A 20,978-nucleotide genomic window follows, 5' to 3' on the forward strand; every position below is an offset into this window, starting at 1 on the left:
ATAGTTTAGTAAATGTTTAACTTATCTAAAAGTCAGTGGTCGTTATGTTCAGTTTATTGTGGGAGATTTTGTATAGCAACCGCTTCTCCATTGCCGTGTTTTGCCAGAAACGATCAAGAAATGCTTAGTATAAACACTTTGATAAGGGTGACAGTTAGACATTTGCTGCTTAAAGAAATTCCTTCCCTCAGGGATACCTTTAAAATCAAACCTCACCCCACCCCCTCACCTCTGCAGGTCGGCTGAACTCCTGACCAGGTCCCGTCTGGCTGGCAGAGTCTGATTCCATCTCCCTGCAGGTCAAAGCCTGTGAGACAGCGCACCCCACATGCAGCGTTAAACTGATTATTACACACATTCTGGATGAAGAAGCCATTCTCTGGAGGAGAGAGAACTGGACAGACCACCACTGCAGTAGGGAGAATAGAGAACAAGAGAGTAGGAGAGTTAAATCGTAATGTTGTGCAATTTTGTGTTTAAAAGAGCACGCATACAGACACATATCCATAAACAAATGTTAAGCAGATGTATGGTTATAGAAATAATGCAGATAGATCAGCACCTTGGCATGTGTTGTTGTGTGGTCTGTAGCCTTCTGAACACACACAGTCTGATACAACTGTACTCCCGGGTCTGGATGTGTGATGAGGGTCTGGGCAGGGCAGGCAGGTACTCACACCTCCAGAAACTGATTTGGGTTTATATGTGCCAGATGGACAAGCTGAGAAAGAAAAAAGTGAAAGAAAAAGGTAAAAGAAAGAGTGAGCTTGATAGCAATGACTCAAAGGGATAGTTCACCCAAAAATGAAAATTCTGTCATTAATAATCACCCTCATGTCGTTCCAAACCCGTGAGACTTTCATTCATCTTCGGAACACGAATGAAGATCTTTTTTATGAAATCTGAGAGCGTTCTGTCCCTCCATAAACAGTCTACACAACTGACACTTTGATGCTTCAAAAAGTTCATAAAAAGATTGTAAAACTAATCCGTATGAACGGAGTGGTTTTGTCAACATTTTCTGAAGAGACTTGATCGCTTTATATGATGAACAGATTTAAACATTCATCAACGCACACAACAGTTATGGTACACATCAGTAACGGAAGCTTAACGTGCGAGAACCAATGAGCTTCATTCTCGTGTTACGAAGCACATTTGAGCTTCCACAAGAACCAATGAGGTTTGTTCTCATGCGCCAAGCAGGTTCGAGCTTCTGTTTATGTTTGGTGATCAATGTTTAAATGTGAAACCTAAATTAAATCTGTTCGTTATATAAAGCGATATAAAGTCTCTTCAGAAAATTTGGACTACACAGCTCAATTCATATGGATTACTTTTACGATCTCTTTATGTACTTTTTAAAGCGTCAATAGTTGCATAGCTGTCAATGGAGGGACAGAAAGCTCTCAGATTTAATCAAAAAGATCTTCATTTATGATGATGATGATGATGATGAAGATGAACGAAAGTCTTACGGGTTTGGAATGACATGAGGGTGAGTAATCAATGACAGAATATTCATTTTTGGGTGAACTTTAAATCTCTTTAAAGTCGTTATGAAATTGAAATGTATCTTTCTAAAATCAAATTTTCAACATTTGACATAGTGCACCTTTAAATGACACATACAGTATGTTTTGGAGGTTAAGACAGGATTCATTAAATTCCAAGAGTATTTCTCAGACTATTTAGAAAAGTAACTGATGTGTTTTTCACTAGAACAATTTTGGCTGAAATACCTAAAAATCTCCCCACATAAGCACATGTAAAATATCAAAGACATTTCACTTGTGGAGGGAGGAACAACCCAGACACTCTTTATCAATAGCTACTCTGTACCGTCAGCCAGACATCTCAACTTAGTCAAAGTTGAGAAAAACTACTTTGTTTGGTCCCCAGTCAGAGATTAAATTAAGGTAATGGGTCAATTCTTCCACCATTTAAAAATCAGTCACATTATTTCTCCTCTCTCAGTCCATCTCTACTCCCCTCCTTCAATGGTTCCCTACTGTCATAAGTCATCTTGACAGACCGGCCAATTAAACAACAAAACCCACATCTAACGTAACAAATTTCCCTTTGCAGGTGTTGTTGATGTTAGTAATGGACTCCCGTCCATTACTGAGCTGACAGCTGAAGTGGCTAGTCAGACAACCACCGTTTTGTTTCACTGGTTACATAACATGTATGCAAGAGCACTGTAAATAAGGTTTCCTCTCAGTATCCTTGGCATCATTTCTAATATTTCATTTTGGTAATTTTTCATGCAAATAACACCCCAGCTGCTTTTGAAACAGTTGCAATACTGTGCTATTCTGAGTTTTGATTGGGGAAGAAAGGTTCTATAAACTGGTGCTGATGGGTGGCCATCCGCTCTGAAACACTGGGCCCAAAGGACAGGCAGTTGGGCACAGGGCAAAAAGGCAGAGAGAAAGAAAAGCTAGCAAACACAAAGACACAAACAGACAAGCAGATGGTGGAATTTATGTAAGAAGAACAGAAATAAACAAAGAGAGATTGACAGTGAAACTGAGACAGGAAGAGAGAAGTAAACAGACAGATGGCGAAAAAGAATGTAAGACAGGAATACAACCAAAACCAATGAAAAAAATGTGCATCTGTGCTCAAGTGAGAGAACCAGACATAAAGACGGACGGATGGAATAAGTTAGATAGAGGGAGAAATCAGAAAGCTGGAAAGATGATTGGATTTCTTTCTCAAAAAAGTGCTGGGAAATGTTAAGCAACTGGTTATTAAATTTCACCACCTTTACACACAAGCCCTGATGTTTTAATGTGTCTATTGAAGACATTTTGTCGCTCATCCAAATTGCTTTTAAGAGCTGTCTGTTGGCTGGAATTCCCCAGAATTCAACAGCTGATGAAGTCATTGAGATGGGTGGTGAAACATCTTCATTGGAAAGTCGAATTGCTTGCAAATACATTCTTCCAGACATTTTACACTGACCTGGTTTAAATGAAAGTGTTCATAGACATTATGCTTATGTTACAAATAGCTAGCTAACATATGCTGTATTTTGTCAAATAAAATATACTAAAAGTCACCTAAGTATTTATACATTGTCTTAGGGGTGGGCGATATGATCTAAATCTTATATCATGATATGAGTAATTTTATTTCACGATAACAATATATAATCACAATATTGTTATTTTTGTTTCAAATAAGGTTATGGTATCAAAATTTGATACCATTGAAATGTCATAATTCTTATCGCAATTTTCAATATCTTTTAAAAAACTAATACTAGCCTAAAAAAACTCTCATACTTACTGAAGACAAGTAAACTGTGATAAAGAAAGAGCGAAGAAAACAACCTACAATAGAACAAAGACACAAATGAAATAGAACTACCTGAAAAACTTCAAGCACTAGAAATAAGAAACACTACATAAACTGTATAAAGTAATCAAAGGTATAAAAAACAAATGCATAGTCTTTACTGTGTAAATTAAAAATAAATGTATTCTTATTAAAATTACTAAAGTGATTCAGTTAAGAGCAGTGAGAGATTTTCTCTTTTTAACAGCAGGTACATTTGGATGCTGTCACTTTAAGGCCGACTGCGCGGATCCAATATACTCAACCGTTTTTATTCACATGATCACTTTGACACATAGGAATGTGTATTTAACCGTTCAAGCCCAATTACTTGGCAAAAAGCATTCAATTCAGTTCTTGTGCGCTTTATGAGCAGCGGTTTCATGTCGTGCGTCTCCCTGACAGAGAGTATGCGCATATACTGAAATGAGTTGTCTTTCGCTGCTAATTGCACTTCAACGGTTTTAAATCACCTGTTTTCAAACCCTAATGCATAAAAACGCATGCAAACGACAAGCTTCCGTGACCGTGCAGCACAGCAACATTAGCATGCGTTTAATGGTGAATGTGTAGCTCTGTTGTACAGTATATCAGGTTATGACAGGATAAGCTAGTCTTTGATCTTAATGCGGTAGAAAGATGTTGCCGACCTGGAAGTTTTAGATATTATTTTTTTTATTTGTTTCTACAGATTTTAAAATGAGAACTTCACAATTTCATCGGCTAAGTCAATGAGTTGGAGACAGGCAATGAGTTAAAAACCCACGGCCTTCCAGAAACCCACAATGAAAGAAGAGAGAAAGAGGACTTCAATTCAGCAGATGGACAAGAATTTACAGTCCAAAGAAAGGATGCGAGTAAGTGAATTAGGAAGGGGAAGGAGGAGGTTTACAGTGCTAGCATGTCTTTAGCATGTCAAACTGTTGAGTGGCCATGGAAGGTTGATTTATTTTGAGTTTCTGGTGAAGTTGTAAAAGTCAAGCCCAACTGAAACATTTAATTCTTACAATGGCAATGCTTTATGTAGCATAAACCATAGCATTTTGCACGATAAAACTACAGCCAAACGGATCTAGCTCATATGACTGAAATTTGTCATGATTCTACATGTCCAAAACATGGACAAAGATGTTTGGGAATCAAAGAAAATGTGGACACAGGCTAATTTTAGAGTTCAACCACATTGCAGGCCCAACTAGAATTATTTTAAACAATTTCAATCCTGTCTGCTCTTAGTGGCACAGAGAATAAACAACTTAATCACGCTATCCCTTACGTAAAAGAAGTTTATTCAAGTGTGCTATTAGTATACTGCCTTTAAAGGGATAGTTCACCCAAAAACGAAAATTTTATGTTTTTCTGCTTACCCCCAAGGTATCTAAGATATAGGTGTCTTTGTTTCTTCAGTAGAACACAAATTAAGATTTTTAACTCCAACCGTTGCCGTCTGTCAGTCGTATAATCCATGTGAATGGGGTCTAATTCTCTTAGAGTAAAAAAAACATGGGCAGACAACTTCAAATTAAACCCTGCAGCTCGTGGCGAATGATGCCTTAAGACACGAAACGATCTGTTTCTGCGAGAAACCGAGCAGTATTTATGCTATTATTTCACCTCATATCAGACGAATGTCATCAGCTCTCCAGACCGCCATAACTTCCTGTGAGGAAGGTCAAAACACCCGCGAGATCATAGAAATATATATGTAGATGCCTCATTCGACCGATCCGCGCAGGCACTAATGAGGCATCTACAGGGAGTGCAGAATTATTAGGCACGTTGATTTTCTGATCATATTTTTTTTCCAGGCACATTTGACCAATTCCAAACCACAGTAATCCTAATAACTACTATTGATTTAGTATTTAATAATGTATAAGTGATATATAATTGTTCATGAAGGCTGGAAATGAAAATCACCTTATATTCAGGTGTGCAGAATTATTAGGCATGTTTTCTTTTACAGATAAATTGAGCCAAAAAAGAGATTTAACTCAGACTGAAAAGTCAAAAAGTATTAAATGCCCATGAGAAGGATGCAATACTAATGCAATACTAGACATTGCAGTTAAGGCATGACCATTGGACAGTGAAATGCTCGTTGGGTCCGCAGGATCTGACAAAAACAGGTGGTGAAGAAAAGACACCTGTTAACTGCAAAAGAATTAAGAATTAAGGTGAAGAATTAAGGGTGAAACCATCAGGAACCCTTTAGTCTCCAGCGCCACCATTTTCCAAAGCTGCAACCTACCTGGAGTCTCCAGAAGTGAAGGTGTCAGGATCTCAGAGACTTCAGTTAGGTAAAGAATCCTAAAAAATGACCCCCACTAGATAAGAATCACAAGCTGAAGTGTTGTAAAATACATGAAGGCTGCTTTTTTATAGGCTTTATAGGTTTTATAGGTTGAGAATGACTCTTGAAGGACCAGCACCACATCCTCTAGTACCACTGTTTGAAGAATTCATCTTCCAGAATCTGGCAGTACGTTTTGGGAGTTCATTTTAGTCCATCCTGAAGTCCGTTTTGCAGAGATGGACTAAAAATGAACTCCCAAAACGTACTGCCAGATTCTGGAAGATGAATTCTTCAAACAGTGGTACTAGAGGATGTGGTGCTGGTCCTTCAAGAGTCACTCTCAACCTATCTGTCCATAAAGCCTATAAAAAAACCTTCTTCATGTATTTTACAACACTTCAGCTTGTGATTCTTATCTAGTGGGGGTCATTTTTTAGGATTCTTTACCTAACTGAAGTCTCTGAGATCCTGACACCTTGCACTTCTGGAGACTCCAGGTAGGTTGCAGCTTTGGAAAATGGTGGCGCTGGAGACTAAAGGGTTCCTGATGGTTTCACCCTTAATTCTTCACCTTAATTCTTAATTATTTTGCAGTTAACCGGTGTCTTTTCTCCGCCACATGTTTTTGTCAGATCCTGCTGACCCAACGAGCATTTCACTGTCCAATGGTCATGCCTTAACTGCAATGTCTAGTATTGCATTAGTATTGCATCCTTCTCATGGGCATTTAATACTTTTTTGACTTTTCAGTCTGAGTTAAATCTCTTTTTTGGCTCAATTTATCTGTAAAAGAAAACATGCCTAATAATTCTGCACACCTGAATATAAGGTGTTTTTCATTTCCAGCCTTCATGAACAATTATATATCACTTATACATTATTAAATACTAAATCAATAGTAGTTATTAGGATTACTGTGGTTTGGAATTGGTCAAATGTGCCTGGAAAAAAAATATGATCAGAAAATCGACGTGCCTAATAATTCTGCACTCCCTGTATGTATATATTTATATGATCTCGTGGGTATTTTGACCTTACTCACAGGAAGTTATGGCGGTCTGGAGATCTGATGCATGTTTTTTTTTACTCATTATATGACTGACAGACTGCAACGGTTGGAGTTAAAAATCTTAATTTGTGTTCTATTGAAGAAACAAAGACACCTACATCTTGGATACCCTGGGGGTAGGCAGAAAAACATACAATTTTAATTTTTTTGGGTGAACTATCCCTTTAAACTAAAAAAATAAGAAAGCATACTCTCAGTCTACTTTTTATATACTTCAAAAAATATACTTAAAATTGCACTTAAAGGAGAACTCCGGTGAATTTTTAAGTTAATCTTGATCGTTATACCTTTGTGATTACTGTCTATAGAAAAACAAACGAACAGGATTGGTGCTTGCAACACGGAGCTGTTACAGTTAATGCCCAGAGCTCCCACTCAGCTAACAAGGCAGCTATGGGGGCATATACATAAAGAGTGTCTTTGTGCCTCTTAACAGACACAAAATGCAATTAAAATGTCTGTCCAACATGAACAGGGCCCTTACATGACAACGAGATGCGTTTAGCCACTTAGCCATTGTTTAAACTCACCTAGATAGTGTTTTAGACGGCTGGCTGTAGTCTCGCGCTGAAGTCCCGTGGGAACTCAGTTGTAGCTGGAAAAAGGCAAATAGTCCAGGGGGGAGGAGCGTTGTGTGTGAAGAGTGATGATCGGCTCACAAGTGAAGAAGAAATGGTTCGCGTTTGTGCCGTTACGAATTGTGGTAACAGAATGCGAAAATACAAGAATTTACATTTTCATCGTCTTCCTTTTCATGACCTCGAGATTCCGCAGCTCCTCCCACCTGGACTATTTGCCCTTTTCCGGCTACAACTGAGTTCCCACGGGACTTCAGCGTGAGACTACTGCTAGCCATCTAAAACACTATTTAGGTGAGTTTAAACAATGGCTAAGTGGCTAAACGCATCTCGTTGTCATGTAAGTGCCCTGTTCATGTTGGACAGACATTTTAATTGCATTTTGTGTCTGTTAAGAGGCACAAAGACACTCTTTATGTATATGCCCCCATAGCTGCCTTGTAAGCTGAGTGGGAGCTCTGGGCATTAACTGTAACAGCTCCGTGTTGCAAGCACCAATCCGGTTGTACTCACAAAGGTATAACGATTAAGATTAACTTAAAAATTCACCGGAGTTCTCCTTTAAGTATACTTGACTTATACTGACAGAAAGGTCTAAATATATTTGGACTATATACTTGTACTCAATCTTTTGATCGAGAAATTTTATTTTCTCAGCTTTTGTTTAAAATTTAGATTTTTTTTTGTAGTGAAACTTACCCACATTCAAGTGCTGATAAAAAGGATACATGAAGCTACAATAAAATGTTTTTTTTTTAAATGGAAAGAGGTACAGTTAAAGTACAGTTCAAGTTATAATTCAAGTATAAAAAATAATAGCTAAATAGGAACATAGTAGTATACATACAGTGCAAAAAATATATATAAATAGTAAACTGTAAGTTTGATGTTGTGTGTACTTAAAGAAAACTTACAAGTACACTTGCAGTGTAAAACTACTAAATGAGTAGTTTACTGAGACTTCAAAGTGTACTTTCATAAACTAAAAATGTGCTACAAGTATTAAAATAGTAAACTACTAGCATACTTAGAAGTTCACTTGTAATACAGATTCAGTACAAATGAGAAACGTAGTTGTACACTTAAAAGTTTACTACTGTTACACTTATAGATAGTACACTTAAACATATACTTTTATATACTAAAAGTGGGCCAATTTAGTCCCAAGCAGTATTGAAATAGTACACTTACAAGTATACTACTAGTACATTAATATTTGTATACTTACTACATAAAGTACACTTAAAATATACTTGAACCTTACTTAAGTATACTTAATAAAATCAACTTGAAGTATACTTCGTTTTTCGTAAGGGATGTTGGACTTCTTGTAAAAGATACTTAAAAATATAAATTCACTGTATTCTAAAAGTAGGACTACATGTTAGAAAATGCAGATGTATAAACAATATAGAGTATAAAACTGCTTACACTGTTCAGAGGCTGCTATGAAAAACATTGGACAAAATGACCTGTTTTTACCTGATTGAGTGCGTGTATGAAGTAAGACTATGGTAATAAACAATAATCCACATCTGCAAACCACAGGATGCAACAGATGCACCTCTTATAAACTATTGCAAGTAACTGTTCTAAATGACATCACCATTCATGCTACCATCGGTTCACCACATTCTCCTGTTTTCAGCCACAAAAATGTCACTCTGCATGTTTATATGGATCTCATCCTTTTCCCTTTGTTGGGGGTTTGAACATGAGGTCAACCTCAAATGCTTTGTGTCATTGTCATTTACCATTTACCATTGTGACAAAAGACTTCCTGTTTCCATCTCTGCTCAAATCTGGATTCTGGAAAGGAGTCATCTTTATGTGTTCATCTAATCTGTTGTCTCTTGTCAACTTTTAATGAATTAGTTCACCCAAAAATGAAACGTCTGTCATCATTTACCCATTTCGGTAAACTTCTTCCTGAAAAACTTCCCTCTGGTGTAGGTCAACCTGTGGCAAAGGGTATGAGGTTCAGTAGCAAAGACCCCAATCTGCAGTGAATTATAGCATGGTCTTGAAAGAGGGGCCTCCTTAAAGCATATGCTTTGATGGATAGAGATGAAGAGGGAAAGGATGCAACACCCACTCTCACTACTCATATCATTTGTACTCTCTTTTTTCCTTACACACACACACACACACACACACACACACACACATACCTAGAAGGCACAAATGAAAAATGAAAAGGCCTCTCCTATGAAGAGAGGCAGAAAATAATGACATGACATTGGGTGAGGTGAAGAGGTGAAGCTGACAGAAAAATAAAGAAATAAATAGGACATAAAGAGAGGTTGTACTTTCATAGTAAGCCTATAAAGTCAGAGCAGGTATCATAAAACATTTCTAATGGGATTTTTAATGGCAGTGAAGGCGAAATAGAGGGTAAAATAACCATTACAGCATCCCGGTCCAGTGTGACACTCGCAGGTCATTCTCAAGAATGGAATCAGAGCAGAATTAAATAGGACTGTTTGGTCATACTATAAATCTGTTTTTATAACTGGATACACTGACAAAGTGAGCTACTTTGTAATTGGCAAGGGTAAAGGGGGAAATAAGAAGTAAAGGAAGAAAAATAGAAAGATACTTGCAAGGTTCATTAGGTTCAGCTACTGACTCTTTTCACAAGATCCCATTTGTCACCCCCACCTGCTGTTGGCCCTAATTGCAGCCAGTTTACAGTCAACACACACACACACACACACACACGGGTCCTAACAGGCAAATTTATGGTCATGCACATGCCTCTCGTATGCACAAGTGTCTATTTATGATCCAAAGTTAAAGTTACTTTACAAGATCACAGTGTCTACAACTTATAAACTTGCCTCCTTTTTCCAAAGGTATTAATCAACACAGTTTACCACACAGTGGCAAGCTGAGGAATTCTTAATTTGTCACTGAGGCATTAAGCTGCTCCAGATAGGAGCCACTGACCTCAGACCGGCAGTCACTTCAAATATCGAACCATTACTCATTGCCACTAAAAGTGAAAAATGGACGCGAGGTCAGCATAACAACGCAATGTCTCAATAACCAAGAGACCTCATTTAGAAACCTTCACATGCCTGTCTTTCTGGAACAAACTGAAATCTTCACTTTAATCTAATCTAGTTTAAAAAACTGAGGTGAACCCAATTGACTCTCGAGGCATCTGCTCTTTTTGGCCAAGATATCCTGGAGCAGAGCACACCAGGAGTTGAGCAACCATCTGCCTTTATCTGAAAAAGGAAATCCAAAGTAACTGGGTTCAAATCATTTTTTTTCAGGAGTACATTAGAAGACTAATCATGCATTTTTTTTTGTAATTGTGCATTTTTGTAAAGCATTCAAAGTGTACAGTGATGTACAGTAATGTAAAGCTTAGGTGTGGGAATCTTGAAGCACTTTATGATCCGATTCTGGGAGTCACAATCCAATTCAAAAACGATTCTTAATATACTTTTTTTTTCTTATTAAATAATTTGTTTACCAACTTGAAAATCTTAAAATCTTTTTTTAAATTTAATTACATATATAATTATAAGCATATATAATTATATATATATATATATATTTAATAATTACAAATTGAAAATTTTAATTAAACTAATTTGTATGTTACGAATTTTAAATACCTAAAATATAGCTTCAAAAATTAAATGCAAGTAGTAAATAATAAAGAGGAACAAATAAACATATTAAAATGGAAGAGCCAGGACATTTTTAATATAACTCTTGTATTTGTCTGAAAGAAGAATGTCATATACACCTAGGATGACTTGAGGGTGAGTAAATCATGGGCTAATTTTCATTTTTGGGTGAACTAACCTTTTAAGCGATCTAAATGTATTTTTATAAATATATATTGCCTGTGGAAGGTGTAGGACCATAAAATGTTCGTTTAATCATTGCATTCTGTGATATGATAGCATGTTTATCAGTCAACATGTGTTTGCATACCACTGCGCAGCCTGTTCACGCAGACATCATATGTCATCAGCGCATTCACGTATGCTGTGCAGAGCGAGCGAGAATGGCAGGCAAACAGTTGTTTAAGTTCATTATTGTAGTACAGAGTCACTGTACTGTAAAGTTCTCTCACAGGTGAATGACACGTGATGTAATCAAATAACATTGTCTCTGGTCGTCTCGCTTCAGGTCTGTGCGCGTTTGTGTGTTTTAGAAGAGGCGTGGCTTAGTTTGGACAGCAATTTGCAGGGAGGGTAGAAACGTATGCTTTCAATGCTAGCAGGCTAAAGTTAGCATTTCCCAGATCACCTATTGCACTTTCAACTACGCTGATGAAATAGTCCAGTCCAGTCCAGTCCAGCTATGATTTAAGCAGGGTGACTTCATACAAAACAGTTCAAAATCAAACTATGAAAGAAATTAAAAGGGCTGACAAGTATACCTAATATAACATACTCTATAAACCTGAGGAACAAACACTCAAGAGCAGAAAAAGTGGTTGGGGTTTAAGACAAAGTCATTAGTTTCACACTTCATAGAACACAGAGTACTTGGAATGATAAAACCACACTAAAATCTTTTTCCAGATTGTTTGCTGAAGCCCAAGTTGGCTCTGCACTGCAGCAGAAATAAAAGGTCCCTGAAGCCAAACATGCATTACGGCATCTCTTCTGACTTCATTGCTGGCTCCAAGATATCAAGGCAGGTAGGAAACCAGCACCGGGAGTTTTATTGTGAAAGGAAGAAGGAAAAAATGATAACAAATGGACGGAGGGGTGAGAGGACAGGATACAAACAAAAGGAGAGACATGGCCATGTGGCATGGAGGTCTGGATAGTGAGAGAGTGATGAGGCATGAAAAATGAGGAATAAGAAAATTATGAGGCCTGGGAGAGCACTGATCTCTTCACCTTGGATTTGTGAGATGGGATGTTCACCTTGTGTCTGGTGTGTGGTATGGATGAGATCAGAGATATGAATAAAGAGGAAAGAAGGAGGTGGAAGAATAAATGAAGAAGGGAAAAAAGAAGGTATCAGTACACAATGCAGAGTAGCTCAGTGGCTACAACATTTACAAAGAAGGGATGAAACTGTGCTACTCAGTTGAATAATGCCTAGGCATAGTGAATCCATTTACTCGCACAATCCACTGAAAGCATGGCTATACATCAATACAGACAGCAATGGTCTGGCGAAGGTTATATTGTAAACACAGTAGGCTATGTCTAAATAAATGTAAACAGATGGGACAAAATCAAATGTGCCACAATATTGGATCTCTGCATTAGACCTGGAAGTGTAAATGCAGCCAATGTATCTTGAGCATCTTTGAAAATGTACTCACCCTCTGCTTTAAAACAGAAATCTGTTGGGCTGTTATCCGCCAAAATGTGGATTCATCATCACGTGACAACTTTTTACGCAAATGAGTTTGGGGGAGACGTTAGTAAGATTGACTGGATTTATTATAATTCAATAATTATTAAAATACCTACATTATATGCATAATTACTTTCGATGTGAAAATATAGTTTATTTGTAAAAATATATAGTATCTCCCCTGGCCCTTCTGCAGCCTACACCCATGTACAGCCCATGACTAAATACGAAGATGTCTACTGCTGGAGAGGTGTAAGACTGTTGGACTGGAAAGATCGTAATTCGTGCTTGGAAAATACTAGAATCAAGAGTTGGAGACAGCCTATTCGATTTCAGACTTGGAGAGGTATTAGACTGTAGAATTGTTTATTGGAAGTCTGCCTGTCCCCTTGTCTGATAAATGTCTTCACTCTCACTGGGGCCCTCCAATCTTCCCATCTAATATATCATTACTACCGACGCGTCTCTTGATTTAAAACCAAATGCATGTTATTGCGAGCAAGACTGTAGCTACCACATGTGCACAAAAGCATGCACTATTATATGCATACATATGAATAGACGAAACAACATTCTGCTTTACAGAAACTAAATCTAGCGAGAGTACATTTTTATTGACTCTAGAGACCACATGGGGGTGTTTTTGGTCACAGGGCTGCAGGGGGTGAAGAGGAGGGGGAAATAGACAGAGGGAGCAGGAGGAGGTCAAACACAAAAAACACGATTGCAACATTTCCTTAAACAGTACCTAGCCAACATTTCCCAGATTCCTTCTACTTTCCTCTTTTCTGGAAGTTTTTTTTTTTCCTTGGATAGATTTATGTTTGTCTAGGGGCTTGCATGCGGAATCTGGGGCGTTCTGCTAAAGGTAAATATTTACGAGCCCCGATTTAAGGAAATAAAACAGTGTCTCTTCTTCAACTAGCCTTGACCTTTGACATCTGACAACCGGTCCTTGTCACACACCAGCTGAGATGCATTATGGTGTCTGGTGATGTATTACACTGGCTAGGTTAACCCATAATGTGACACTGGATAAAATGTCAGGTCATTATAGCACCACTGGAATGCTAGAGTCAAACACATCTTCACAAATGGTGTCGTTCATCTTTTCTCTGTCTCCGTTCATCCTGTTTTACTTTCAAGAAATATTGGCAAGAGGTCAGTTCAGATAAAATGACCTTTAGTCTTGTTATTAAACACTGTTTAGACATCAAGACAATGCAGGCTTTCCAGTAAATTCTAATGATACTCAAGAGCATCTTTCTTTTTAAAATCCCTACAGATCAACTAAAGATTAAAAACTTGACCTGTGGGAACAAATTTGATCCAGGCAATACATTTTCTCTGCACAGAAGCAAAACAACACGTCCGGAAAAATACTAATATCTGGGACTCAAAAACATGACCTTACCAGAGTCAGCTTTTTGTCCTTTTGTATTTTATTGAATTATATATTGCATTCATTATTAAAACAACACCCACAACATCAGACATAAAAATCTTGGCCATCATTTTGTTTTTCCGGTGGCTTCCACAGAAAGAGCCAACCCCTTCTGGCCTGCTATTAGTTTGTATTCAGTCATTAATTAAAGCATTCTGCTGCTAATTAACATCCAGACAGAAGCTACTTGTGAGAAATGCTATTGCCCTGACAACATGAGATTGCAATTCACAATTGAGTTTATGGCCATTGTTATCACATCCAAAATAATTAGGAAAAATGAGAAGCACACACAGGGTGCGTTCCATTCGACCGTGAGTGGACTGTGAAGTGGACTTCAGAGGGTATTCTGCCATCTTAAGTGAGATTCCAATCCAAAGGGAGCGAACATGTTCAGTACGAAGGGTACTGCGAACGGCGTAGGGAAGAAGGGAACATCGATGCATCACTTCACAGGAAGTAGAGAGTGAAAATCACCCAAATGTCTTTGCGCGTCGCGTGCATCACCTGTCTGAACTAATGATGGTGCAGAGCCATTGGTTGGAAGAGTTTTTAAACAGCTCTGCGATTAAGGAGTTTACATATGCATTTGAATATTCATAGTTATTATACAAACTAGAGTATTTATGAATGGTTATGGCAATAACTGTTACATTTGTATATTATATTTGATGAATATGTAAACAAATTAAAAGTGTTGAGAAGCACCTGAGGGCTGTCATGTTTTTTATTTGACTTTATTTACCTCAGGAATGTTTACTGTGCAGCTGCACTTGGGAAAGAAAGCGCACGAGATGAGACCGCTACAAAGACCATTAAGAATAGCCTATAGTTAACCAAATCAAAGTATTTTCATATTGAATGACAGGTGCAGCTTCAAATCTGTTCATAGTCAATACAGGTTATAAGTAAACTAATAAAACTAATGGACAATGTTTTGATTATTTGTTTTAGATAGCCTATACTGTGTGTTTTGTAACTGTATATGCTTATTATATGGTTTTCAATTTGAAAGTAAAGTAAATAACAATATTCATTTATGTTATATCGTAATCTGCACCCGTCGTTGCCTTTCTTTGATGACGTTGGGAGTTCCAAATGAGCGATTATTGTCAGCGAAGTCCACTTCAGCTGATATACCGTGCTCAGGGAGTAGGGAGCAGTGAACAGTGCGTAGGGACCCTGTCGAATGGAATGCACCCATACACTCACCTAAAGGATTATTAGGAACACCTGTTCAATTTCTCATTAATGAAATTATCTAATCAACCAATCACATGGCAGTTGCTTCAATGCATTTAGGGGTGTGGTCCTGGTCAAGACAATCTCCTGAACTCCAAACTGAATGTCAGAATGGGAAAGAAAGGTGATTTAAGCAATTTTGAGCGTGGCATGGTTGTTGGTGCCAGACGGGCCGGTCTGGGTATTTCGCAATCTGCTCAGTTACTGGGATTTTCATGCACAACCATTTCTAGGGTTTACAAAGAATGGTGTGAAAAGGGAAAAACATCCAGTATGCGGCAGTCCTGTGGGCGAAAATGCCTTGTTGATGCTAGAGGTCAGAGGAGAATGGGCCAACTGATTCAAGCTGATAGAAGAGCAACTTTGACTGAAGTAACCACTCGTTACAACCGAGGTATGCAGCAAAGCATTTGTGAAGCCACAACACGCACAACCTTGAGGCGGATGGGCTACAACAGCAGAAGACCCCACCGGGTACCACTCATCTCCACTACAAATAGGAAAAAGAGGCTACAATTTGCACGAGCTCACCAAAATTGGACAGTTGAAGACTGGAATCTAGAGAATAAACATTACAATTAAAAACTGAACGTGTCTTTTCAATAAAGTGTGAGTGAGCCGAACGAAATTCACAGGACAAACGCAGCAGGAGACAGATTTCATTCATCACGAGAGCGAAGTAAGATCTGAGCACAGCTGAGGTAAGCGCGACAGTCATTCTCAGCGTGTGTCCAGTCTAGCGCGTTTTCTGATCGCATATGTAAAGCTAAACTTTCATAGGAATTCATTGAAAAGTTGAAACACTCACTTTGCTCTGCATCGCTCCGTTATGAATGCCCAAGGCCGAGCCGAGCGCATTTACATTCTGTGTGTGAGATCTCTCCCCTGTGGGCGGGTGGAAAACATGCGGAACAGCTCCCTCTACTGGCTGTAGTTTTTAGCCTCTGGCCAAAAAATCCTCCAATGACGCAAAATGACGATATTTGCGTCAAGGATTTTTTTCCAGAAATAAACTGCATAATTCTCATTTCTCAGGGGGATATGAGGGGGGAAAGTACCATAATTAAAATATACTAAGGGGTTTCTACTGATACAAATCTAAATGCTAAATCACTGAAGTGACCCTTTAAGCAGAATTTTATACGCAAGAATGTTTCATAAATCCGGCCCCAATTCCCCAAAACAGCACCGCAGATTAAGCAGCATTATTCATTACAGTCAGGCAGACAATCTTTTTTTTTATTGTTATTATTATTTACAGCATTGTAAAACTAGTTTGTAGTGAGATGGGTTGATTAAAGGGGTACTTCAGTGCTGGGAAGACGAATGATGTGTATTTAAACTGGGTCATTTATGCAGAAGAAATGTGAAATTATTTTTGAATTTGGTGCCTTCTAGACTGAGAAAAGACATTTTAAAGACATGTATTTTTGTCTCATGTGGATGAAAGACAACAACTCCCAGAATGCACTTGCTTCGCTGCCCTACGAGGCCACTCCCTACACCGCCCCACCGTCGTTTTGATCTTCATAATAATACAATAATATTTTTCAGTTAGAGAATAAACACTACAATTAAAAACTGAACGTGTCTTTTCAATAACGTGTGAGTGAGCCGAACGAAAGTCACGGCACAGATGCAGCAGGAGTCAGATTTCATTCATCACGAGAGAAGAGCTAAGCAGAGCTGAGGTAAGCTCCGCACTCATTCTCAGCGTGTGTCAAGTCTGGCACGTTTTCAGATCGCATATTGAAGCTAAACTTTATGGAATATACTACTACCGGAATATACTACCGGGTTTCTACTGATACAAAGCTTAATGCTAAATCGCTGAAGTAACCCTTTAAGCTATAATAGCTTTGAAAAATCTAATCAATTACAGTAAGAACACTTTTAGTCGAAGACATTTGTGAGCAACAATTCTCACTATTCCAAAGCTATTTCTCAAAAGACCAGATTAATTTCCTGAGTTATGTCTGTTTAATATAAAGACTTAAAAATAAGATTTATTATAATAGACTTCAAGGCATTTACTCATGGGGATTGAGTGTCTCTGCTGAGATACCGCTACAAAGTGGGAAAGCAAGTGAGCAATAAAAACATCTGTTGAAAGGTTAGCCCTCCATCACATAAAATCTGCAGTTCACCCTGTGTTTGTACATCTAACACTTCCCTGTCACCTCATTCCTCAGTTTAATTAGTCAGTTTGATTATTTTAGAACGGTCTCAATATGAGCTCGTTTTTACCACAGCATGAAAGATAGCTTTAACAGGACCGCACTTCATGAACGTAAACAAAAATAGATCTTCATTTAAATGAAGCATTGCTTTTTCTTCAAGCAGTTTTATGAGGTGGGCAAAAAAATGGGGGTTGCCAGATTAAGATGAAGTTAGGTAAACTGCAAAAAAGTGTTGACATAGCATATTATGTGGTATACTGCAGTACACAACGAGATGATTGTGAATGTTTTAAATCATGTTTATGGTTTTGTTATGAAAGCAAAATGGGAGCTAAAGCACCACTTTGGCATCCCGCTTCATTGTCCCATCTATTTGTATGCTGTTTTCTCTGTCACTATGGATATTTGGTGGAAGTGTTTCTTGTACTTCATTTCAGGAGAGGAATTGGCATTACGTTCACATTTCAGCCTTATACATCCCCAAGCAAATTTATTGAGTAATAAAATTGACTTGTTTCTAGGAACTCAATCCATTTCTTCAAAGCTTTTAAACTGACCCCCCCCCCCCCTCCCTCACACTTTGCATACAGGTCACACTCACGAGTCACAAACCTTACCTGTGCACTCATGTTGAAGTCCTTTTCCGTAGTATCCCCTCTCGCACACACAGTCGTACTGTCCTGTGTGTGTACCGCATTTACAGCTGGCCATTATGTCACAACAGTTCTTTTCCTCTTCACACAATGATGAACACTGGGCCGGATCTTCCTGAATATAACTTCCAGTTGGTAGATCTGGAAGAGAAAATTGCATTGAATATTAGACTTTGCACTGTTCTCTGATGCAATTTTTTTCCCAATAATTTATTAGCTTAAAAAAATCCTTTTGGGCTCACAATTCATCCAATCCTACCAGTCTAACTGAAGTCCAAGCTGCTCTGGAAAAGTGAGCATGTGTTTCAATATTGGCATCTTCTGCATTACTAACTATAAAAACCTTCACTTTGGCAGGAGCATTTTGTCTCCCTAAATACAAACAAATGCACTGCTCCAGATGTTGGCATACACAGACAGGCTATGCAGCTGGAGGAGCCTGCACAATCTTGGACAAAGGATACGACAGACATTATATCTCAACGGGAGGTGAGAACAAACGATGCCACAGCTTTAGTCCTGCCCTTGCCCAAAAGCTAACAAGTTATCTGTTACGATCCAGAGGGGTTCTTTGTTTTTATATCTCTCTGGGTTCAGCGTAGGTGGGTGATATCATTGTGAAGAAAGGAGTCTTTTGAGTTCATGTGGCTAACTGAGCTCAGAGCTCTGTGATAAGAAGAATCTGCTATAGCCAGACAGCCAAAGGAAATAATAACACTGAATTATTTTCGTACCAGTTTTCTTTTACACTGGGATTAACAAGGGCTCATATTTGTCAGGCTCAGGAAAAACGAGATGGATTGGCCTTCAGTTTGACTTTACAAACATTCACCATGGTAACCATAGTTTCTGTTTAAATATCACTGCTACTAAAATAATTACTACTACAACGGTAAAACAGTTTGGTATTAGTCACACTGACATCCAAATAAAGTTTTGAATGCCATTTTAATTTGTCATGATAACTATAGTATTAAGTGAAAACTATGGTTCGGTTACCATGGTAAATATTATTTAAGATTAGATTTATATAAAGATTTTATATAAGACAGCATTATAGGGTACCTTTGCACACTTACCCATTGGTTAAAGCCCTGCTTTATGGTTTACATTTTTAATTTTGGCAGGTGTTTTAGCTACACTTTTGATAGTTGTGCCAAAGTAATATAGTATGAAACCCAGCGGTGCTAAAATGTTACCATGAGTTATGTAACAACAGAAAAAAAGCGTTAATAAAATAAAATGCCTCGTGTTTACAGTCGCAGAAACCTTGAAGCTTGGTTTAGTTTAAATACCTGAGGTAAAATGTTGAACAGCGACAGTACACCTGTTAACTGATGATGACTGTGTTTTTAATTCTTCATTTTTTTCCCCATAAGTTTCTGAATGCTTCAAAAGCCGACTCTTCACAGATTGACAAACAGTTATTGCTTTGTGCTGGTGGTGCTGTAACCCATAGATATCCATAATAAAGGCTAGATGTCTTACGGCGGAGTCTCTAACGTCATCACCGGCGGCCATCTTGTCACAGGCAGGGCTCTGTGGTACCTGATGATCTGCATGAACACAAATACTCTTATCTCTCTGAAATCTTGACGGATTTACAAATGGTTTGGTTTCTTACAAACGTTATTAACGTGGCTATAATTATGGATGCTTGAACAAATTATGAATAATTTTTCATTGCAGTGTCATAACTACATCTCTGAAGTTTATAACAAACCAAACAGTTTGAAAATCGGTAGAAATTTTAGCAAGTTATGGTTATATATTTTAAAAGTGCAAGCACCCACGAAAACAATGTTACGAGGGAGCGAGCTGCCTGTGACAAGATGGCCGCCAGGTGCGGACGTCGACCTCCATTGGCCAGCAGCGCGCACGAGAGATCTAGATCTATGCTGTAACCAATCAATATGGTTCAGGTATGACATCACTTTGTAGGTCAAAACGCTGAAGCGAGTTAGCATTTTAGCGCTTCCAGTCAATGGGTTTTTTGAACAGGGTTTTGGTGAAATAGTTGAAATAAGGTCTGTGGTGAACACAACCACAAGACGTTTTATTCTACAAAAGAAAGTACACCCATATTACCCCACTCGTGATTTTTTGAAGCGGTTAGTGTCTTGAAAAAGGCGGTTGCTAACAAGTGGCTAAATGGGACTAAAGAGGCTGTCAAGGAGATTGTCATCACCCCAAATAAGCTCAGGTCGCTTTTACAGCCTCATTATGCTCTTATAAACTATTCCAGGGGTCTCCAAACTCAGTCCTGGAGGGCCACTGTCTTGCAGCCCCTTTAGTTCCAGCCCCAAAAACACACCTGAACCAGCTAATCAGTGTCTTACTAGGCCCAAGTAAGACACTGATTAGCGTGGCCCTCCAGGACCGAGTTTGGAGACCCCTGAACTATTCTAAATCAAACGTTCTGAGGAAAATGTTGTGAGATAAAAACTGAAAGAGTTGTCGAATTTGATGGCGACTGTGAAATCACCGGACCTGTATAGTCCGCTTATAGCCTATTAGCTTTTTACTTCTGGGCGACTGCATTTAGGCTTCGAAATTAATAAAAGTTGTGTTCATCTGTGATAATTATCTTTATGGACAAACGTGTACGTATCATAAACTTTTGTTGATCACAGAGCTTGTTTTTGCCATAATCCAAAAGCCTATGGGAAAGTCCTATTGGGTAACGTTAACCATTGCGATGCTAAGTTTGAGCTACAAAGTAACATCATACCTGCACCACTCTTTTATTGGCCAGTATCCAACAGTTCGTTCTGGTTCTGGTCTCTAACGTTAGGGGCGGGGCTGAATCCGAAATGGCCCCCATACCG

General features: G+C 38.4%; 1 protein-coding gene across 3 annotated transcripts in view; it reads right to left on the reverse strand.

Moving 5' to 3' along the window:
• Window positions 1-20,978, reverse strand: part of svep1 (sushi, von Willebrand factor type A, EGF and pentraxin domain containing 1) — an 84,382-nt gene that overhangs the window by 39,708 nt on the left and 23,696 nt on the right. For all 3 annotated transcript variants that reach the window (XM_079810840.1, XM_079810841.1, XM_079810839.1), the window contains exons 3-5: window positions 18,115-18,291; window positions 563-721; window positions 230-409 (exon numbers count right to left, since the gene is read on the reverse strand). In XM_079810840.1, coding sequence (XP_079666966.1) covers window positions 230-409; window positions 563-721; window positions 18,115-18,291 — 516 coding nt within the window. The remainder of the gene's footprint in view (window positions 1-229; window positions 410-562; window positions 722-18,114; window positions 18,292-20,978) is intronic.

The sequence above is a fragment of the Gobio gobio genome (genome assembly GCF_949357685.1).
Source record: "Gobio gobio genome assembly, chromosome: 2".
NCBI classification, from domain to species: Eukaryota; Metazoa; Chordata; class Actinopteri; order Cypriniformes; family Gobionidae; genus Gobio; species Gobio gobio.